The sequence below is a fragment of the Carassius carassius genome, chromosome 2, assembly GCF_963082965.1.
Source record: "Carassius carassius chromosome 2, fCarCar2.1, whole genome shotgun sequence".
In the NCBI taxonomy this organism is placed as follows: domain Eukaryota; kingdom Metazoa; phylum Chordata; class Actinopteri; order Cypriniformes; family Cyprinidae; genus Carassius; species Carassius carassius.
Window position 1 is genome coordinate 10432552 of NC_081756.1, and position 7599 is coordinate 10440150.

At 37.9% G+C, this 7599-nt stretch overlaps 1 protein-coding gene across 1 annotated transcript; it reads left to right on the top strand.

Annotated features, from left to right (window-relative positions):
* Window positions 1–2314: 2314 nt before the first annotated feature.
* Window positions 2315–4388, top strand: LOC132096620 (uncharacterized). Its single transcript, XM_059502086.1, has 4 exons — window positions 2315–2901; window positions 2995–3339; window positions 3703–4047; window positions 4132–4388. The coding sequence occupies exons 1-4, from the start codon at window positions 2865–2867 to the stop codon at window positions 4287–4289; spliced, it is 885 nt and encodes a 294-aa protein (XP_059358069.1). The 5' UTR covers window positions 2315–2864; the 3' UTR covers window positions 4290–4388.
* Window positions 4389–7599: the final 3211 nt, after the last annotated feature.

Genomic DNA, 7599 nt, shown 5'->3' on the forward strand with positions numbered 1-7599 from the left:
GAGATCCGAAGCGCTCCTCAGATCCGCGAGACAGATCGCTTCAGGCCCCATCTCATCCAGCTTGCGGAGGAGATCGCCCTGGAAGATCTGCAGAGTGGCCATGGTGTGCAGCGCAGACGCAGCCTGCCCAGCAGCAGAGAAGATCCGTGCGAGCAGCGATGACGTCATGCGGCAGGCTTTGGATGGCAACGCCGCCTTAGTCCGCCATCCAGCAGAGGGCGGGCAAAGGTGCGCTGCAATAGCCTGTTCCACCGGCGGAAGTGACAGGTAGCCTCTGCTCTTAGCATCGTCCAGTGTGGAGAATGCTGGCGAAACAGATGACCGAACTCTCGCCGAGAAAGGAGCGTTCCAAGCTTTCGCCATTTCTTCGTGGAGCTCAGGAAGAAAGGGGGCGTGCTTTGAGCTGGGAGAAAAACGCTCATCCGGGAGAAAGCTACCATCCAGCCGGGAACGAGAAGGAGGCGCTGGAGCAGACCACTTGAGGCCGAGGCTCGCCGCGGCCAACGAGAGCACTCGCATCAGCTCCTTATCGATATCCGCCAGTCTGCTGGGCCTCTGAGCAGAGGGCGCGAGATCCACAGAGCTTGCCCAACCCTCACTGCCCGAAGCAAGCAGAGAGCATGTGTCCTCTTCCTCCGACGCGGCCCTGAGATCCACTTCCTCCGATGACGCGGCGGCAGACAGCGGACGCTGACCATCGGGAAGCGATGCAGGGGAGGCCGGTGAAGCGGAGGGAACTGGCGAGCTCGGCAGGGCTGGAGGCGGTTCCGGAAGGCGCTGCGGCGCAGCGGATGATGCAGGCTTCGAGAAGAACGCCCGGCGAGTCCCCAGAGTCACCATAGGCATTAACTCGAAATGAGGGCATCCGCCGTCAGCGAGCGCGAGCGCTGCATGGTCCTCACCCAGGCAGGAGACGCAGATGACGTGACGATCTCCTTCGCTGAGCGGGGCTCTTTTAGAGTGTATGTCGCAGAGCGAACTCACACAAGGATATAAGGATATTTAAAGGATATGGGCGCCGGACAGCGCAGCAGGAACGGCAGTAGAAGGCGGCGAGGCCAGCAGCTTCCGAATGGCTCGTCCCGCTGATATGCCTCTCAGACGGCGCTTGCTTCCTCCGTGATCCAGCAATGCGTGAGCTTCGCTGAAGAGATGAAAAATCAGGTGAGTCAGCCTTTTCGAGCTCCTTTTATAGGGTTGGGCCACACCCGTTTCGGCGGGAAGTGGCGTGATGGGCGCGAAGCGTCCTAATTGGTCTGATATTGTATCAGCCTGTGCTCGATAGGCTGTGCACTTGCTGCAGAAGCAGCCAATGAGCGAGCGAGCCGTCTCGCCTATGGCTGTGTACTGCTGCAAATGCGCTTTACAAAAATTCAAAATTAAGGATAATTTTTTGCTTCAGTATTTCGTGAAAAGAGACTTTTCCCGTAGCGTCTTAGCTAAGACGCAGTACGAGAGAACTCTCGTAAGAGAACTAAACAAGACTTCACAATGATTGAGAGTCCAAACACAATATATATATATATATGGGAGTGGTAATGGGGAACAACTAGTGGTGATTAGCCCTGGGCACAGGATTATAGGAAACGGAGCTGGGAATGGAAATACAAGATGCCAGAGTCCTGAGTGGATTGCCCTCTACTGGAGTTCATGGGCACTCAAGCTGATGATCGTGACAAGATGTACTGTAACCTGTGTGTTTCTGTCCTGTATCTAAAAATGAGCATTATGAATGGAATGATGATGAGTATAACAATAATACCACCAAAAATAAAGTTCAGGTTATAAAAGATGTTTTCAGAACAGTCTCTTGCAGAAATCGAACTCTTCTTCAGATCTACAGTATTCAAATGAAATAAAATTGTACTCTAATAAACCACAGATTAGATAAAGGCATTATTACAAATGAATGTTATGAGAATTTCTTTTTATTATTATTATATTTTTTTTTTTCTGTTTCATTTTTTAAGTGGTGTAACACTCCTCTCTGCACAGTAAATAAAGAATTGAATTGTATATTATTTAGCAGAGTTATTTAGCATATTAAAACCTTCAATTTTATCATATTATATAGCCCCTCACAGTAACAGTGACAGCCTATGAAGCTGTCATATATTGCAGGTACAATGCAGAAATTTGCATTACTCAAGTGATGATGTTTCGGGTATTTCAAAAGATAGAAGGAATTTTGTCAAGTGTCTTTTTGTGTTATTTAAAGTCAGTTCACCCAAAGAAATTATACTACACAGTAATACGTGATGTGTATCTGTGAAGCCACAAGGCTAATGGTCTAGAACATGTTGTTGTGATTTTATTGTGGTCATCACAGAATTGAGTTCAGTCCATCCTTCAATACCAGTCTCCCACCTGTCGAGAGAGATTTCCGACACATTTATTGTCAGCTTTCTTCACAAAAAGACTGCAATTTTGATGACTGCACAGTTTAATGATCACATGTTGATTTCCCTTTATCTGCTATGTATGCAGTCAAGAAACACTTACTAAGAACTTAAGAAGGTCAAGTTACCACATGACCAGCAGAAACCACAACTAGCACATTGCCTTTATGTCTATGTTTTAAGAAATATTTTTCCCTAAAATACTTATTTTAAAAACTGCATGCATATTAGTATTTACTGATGGTAGGTGCTGTACTTACGTGCAATTATTTGTCTGAAAAATTAAAAGTAGATTGTGAAATTATCTCTGAAAGAAAAGATCAGTGGGGGGAAAAAATATATGATACAGCACTTTTTGACAAACACACCCTACTGGTTCCTCACATCGGTCATTGCATCTCTGGTGATGTTCATTTTGTCAATGCTCACCTGTTTCTTTCTATTTTAGGATAAATCCATCCAGATATGATATACTTTGGATCTTTGCTTCTCTTTCTAATCGGTGAGTGAGTTTTTTTTATGTCATAACTAAACTGTATTTACATTAATTTATGCTAAACTATTTTTGTTTATTACTTTTAATATTTTTGTTTAGGCCTTACTGCATCACACCTGAATAAACCACCCGTGTTTGCCAAACTGGGGGAAATCGTTAATATGTCTTGCTTTTACCAAAGCCAAATGGCCATGCACTTCTCATGGTACAAGCATAAACTTGGAGAGAATCCCAGGCTCATCTCCACCATTTACAAGTATGAAAACAAAGCCCGGTTTTACCATGATTTCCAGAATAGTTCACGCTTCTCTTTGCTGAATGACAAGGGTTTGCATCATTTGGTGATAAGAAACATACAGCTCTCAGACTCTGCTACATACTACTGTGGAAGTGCTTATTCCAATGTAATGGAATTTGTCGGAGGAACAGAATTGATAGTTGAAGGTAATTATAATTTTGAGTAATTGAGTTCTTTTTAACATTTGAAGTATAAAATGTAGTTATTTTAGGTTTCAAAAGGGTGTTTTGGCAGCAATGCAATAAAGATATATATATATTTGGGTTCACAACAGAACCTTTCAGTGAACAATACTTAAAAAAAAGAAGCCTTTTTCTCTTGGTGTAAATCTAAAGAACTCTTTTCAATTTTAAATAGCCTTTTGTGGAAGGGAAAAGAACCATATGTTTAAGAGTGTATAGTGGTGGTAAAGCTATGCTATTAATTTTAAGTGCAATATTGGAATGAAATATACATGAGTATTATATATCTTACATAAAACTCACTCAATAATGGAATTTTTCATGCAGGGTTGAAAAGCCAGACTGATATAAAACAACCTGCTTTAATTCCATCACATCATGGAGATTCAGTGAGTCTTAACTGCACGGTCCTAAATAAGAAATGTGTGGGGAACAACAGTGTGTACTGGATCATAAAGGAATCAGAAGAATCTCACCAAACATTCGTTGCTGCACATGGAACGAGTATGGGTCATTGTGAGTTGAGCTCCAAAGCTGATTTTAGAGCCTATAGATGCATTTACAGCTTCTCTAGGAAAGACCTCAAACTTTTTGATTCTGGGACTTACAACTGCACTGTTGCTGCATGTGGGGAGATGCTGTTTTGGAATGACACCAAACTGGACATTATAGGTATGTTCTTCAAGAAAGAATTGTTTAAAAATGTATCACTTTTATGGTGTGTTTACATTATATCCATAATTTTGTCTATTTCAGGTGCTGATTTAGCAGAACAGATGATGACTTTTGTAATTCTTTCCATTGTTAGAACATTCCTTCTTTTAATTACTGTTGCCACAATTACTTTTTGGTACTGCATCAATTCAAAAAGAAATTCAAAAGATGGCTGCTCTCCAGCTGCCATTGCTTTCTAAGATAGACAGTCCCAACCAGAAGGAAGACCAGGTCTGTTGAAGAAATCAGCTTCTGATCATCCATAATATGTAACAAAACATGATAAACAAAGACATAATTTGAACTTTTATGTCATGTTTAAGTCACTTTTATGTCATGCATTTAACTTTTGTGTCATGTAACGTAATGTTTTATTTTAACGATAATATAACATATGTAGCAAAGCATGATAAAAAAAGACATAATTTGAACCTATTAACTTTTGTGTCATGTAACGTAATTTTTTTTTATATTAGAAATAAACTGTCCAATGTCGAACCATGTTTGTTTTTGATTCTCAGAGCAATACAAAACTACCGTGGCATTTACCTTTATCAAACTCATGTCTTGTAAGTTAGGTTTAATATCTGAATTAGGCAGCAATGAGAAATGCATACACATTTCAGAGGTTCAAATGTTTTTAACTCTTATATTTATTCCATAACAGGATGGGGACTGGATTGTAAAAATACATTAAATGGACGAATACATGTGTTTGACAATACAATTTTCCTTTAAGAAATATACACACACTCATTACAAAAATAACAAGGGTATTTAAGCCAAGAACATGCTGAACCTGTATATTACTTTACCCAGAACAACTATTTAGAATAATTGTGATTTGCAAGTTTTGAATGATTCACTTTCTCATCAACGTGAATATAATATAGCAACAAACTAGACAGTAGATGTTCTTGGAAAGAATTTCAAATTACATTTACTTAGACAATTCGACAATTAGACTTACTTGGATAGAGGAGGATGTCTCAATTCAGTGAGCTTTCAGTATAGACGTGAAAGAAACTGTGATTACACAACTATTAATATTAAACAAATATTGGGCAACTATTAATTAAACATACCAAATACAGATAAGAATGCCCTTACCTGCAGAGTGTCTCTGTTTTTTGTTGTTTCACTATAATTATTATTATTACTGTAGATATTATGTTTGAAGACACTAAAATAAGAGTCACTGGATTCATAATGTTCTGATCTGCAAAGCAATTATAGCACATGGTAAGTTTTCTTTTCTTTTTTTTTTAAGTACCAGCACAACATTCATGAACATTCAATAAAATCAAGTCTCTGAATATTACCCATGTCAGCGATAGTCAGTTTAGTTTCATGTCCAGTGATTATTTCTCTATCTGCATCCATGGCACAGTAGTAGGTACTGTACTACTATCAGAGAGTGTGAAATAAGCATCTATAATATAATATTCTAGTCAGGGATTCTCCTGAGCTTTGCTTAGACATTTTGTGCACAGCCCTCAGTAAATTCAACTGTACTGTAACTGTCAATAAAAAACTGACAGTTTTTTATTTTTATTTTTATTTATATTTTAAATTTGCTGTAGAATTCTCCCCATATTTGAATATTTTCCCTAAAAATGTATCCAAAATATGACAGTTCATTGTTTTAAACAATCGACTGTAAATACTTACTTGTTACCTTCAAAAATGTTCCAGGGCTGAAATACAATGCAGTGAACTTATTCACGCAACAATAGGACGTTGCTATATCCTCTTGAGTCATTCAGAAAATGTTTAGATGATAAGTTCCATTCCCCATTGTCTGAGGTGTGCATCATCAAAGCCTTTTAGAAAGTGGACATTGTTCCTATGATAGGACATTGCTATAGGCTGCGTCTTCTTTCCTAATAGTTGCTTGCAAGACACAATGAGATTAAAATATTTTTTGAGAAAATGACATTCTATTGTCACACTGTCTCCAATTTTGGCTTATTGCATAGGTTTTGGTCGATTAATAGCTTCGGCTGTAAAGCAACCTGAATTTAAAAAGTGCATAAAAATGTCATGGAATAAATGTCCATGCTTTAAAAATATATTTGAGAAGAAGAATAACAATATTTGCCTACCACAAAAAGCTAGGATGATTGCACAGACGGCATGCACCTTTTTTAAGCATTAGCTCATTGTGAAGAACGAGAGACGGGCAATCAAAAGGAAAATGTAGTTTGAGTTGATTGTTAGATGTTGTCAGATGGCAGAGTTGCCTTTCATTGGTTAACCAAGCAGCCCCCTTTATTTAGGACACATTTTGACATCATACTTCAAACCCACTGGTGGGAGGTTTGTTATTATACATTTATAACAATAAAATGTTATTCTAAACCTTAATAGTTAAGTTAATATGAACAAACTACTGCACAGTATGTATCATTTCAAAACCTTGAGAATCTAGTTCCTGTATTTAATGATTGAAAGAAGATTCCAAAGTAGTTTTTGAATTTTTGACAAAGTACTAATGAGTGGTGACTACAGACTTTTATTTTGAAAATAGCAATAGTAATGTACAACCATAAAAGTTTGGTAGAAACCTCTGTTAGTTTTGGCAAGAGTTTTGAGAAGAAAAAAAAAGTGTCCATGTTGTGCATGTTCCAGGTTGAAATCAAATAAAATATTGCCATACTTCCTATATAACTTCTAAATACAATGTCTACTTAATGAATTCTGTGAAAAGTATGGATATATATTATTATGATTGCTGCAGGCATGTGAGAAGTGGGTGCATCTCTATGCTGTAGGGATCGCCAGTGGATTTTGCAGGTTATTGTAGAAAAGTTTAGTACTGTGCTTAAACAAATGCAACCTGAAAGTTTTTTTTTTTTCATCAACCTCAAATTTGGAACACTAATTGTTTGGATTTATGACTTTGTTTTTATAGCAGTTTTAGAGTGCAACGTTTTATAAAGTATATTGTTTATGTACAATATAAAAATGTAGATGCTTCCAATTTCAAAAACTTTTTTTAAAATGTACCTTTATAACTTTTTTCAACTCTAAAATAATCTGCCAAGGGTCTGATGTCAAAAGGGACCAACCTTAGGTGCTCTAAAGCAATCAACAATTTAAAAGGGTCATGACATGTTTTTTGTTTTTTTGTTTTATTGTGTCCCCTTAGGTGCAATTATAATATAACTATACCTTTTTTAATGGTACAAAGACCTCTTGTATGCCAGAAGATAAAAGTCATCACCCCTTTAAGTTGGAAATGTATTTTTCAGGTCTTTAAAAAAAAGTGGGACTGCCAGTTAACAGTTTACATTTTAAGTGACAAACTAACCATCTGAATAATGATATTTAACAAACTTTGCATTACATATGTATTCTTAATCTTTACACTTTGTACATTTTTACAGTTTTAAAGTTGCAATGGCCTGTTTTTGTTCTATAATGACATGCTACAACAATTGACCTTTAGGAAACTTTGAAAAATAGGCCACTTTATGTTCCATCCTGTCTTTGAAACCACATGATGTT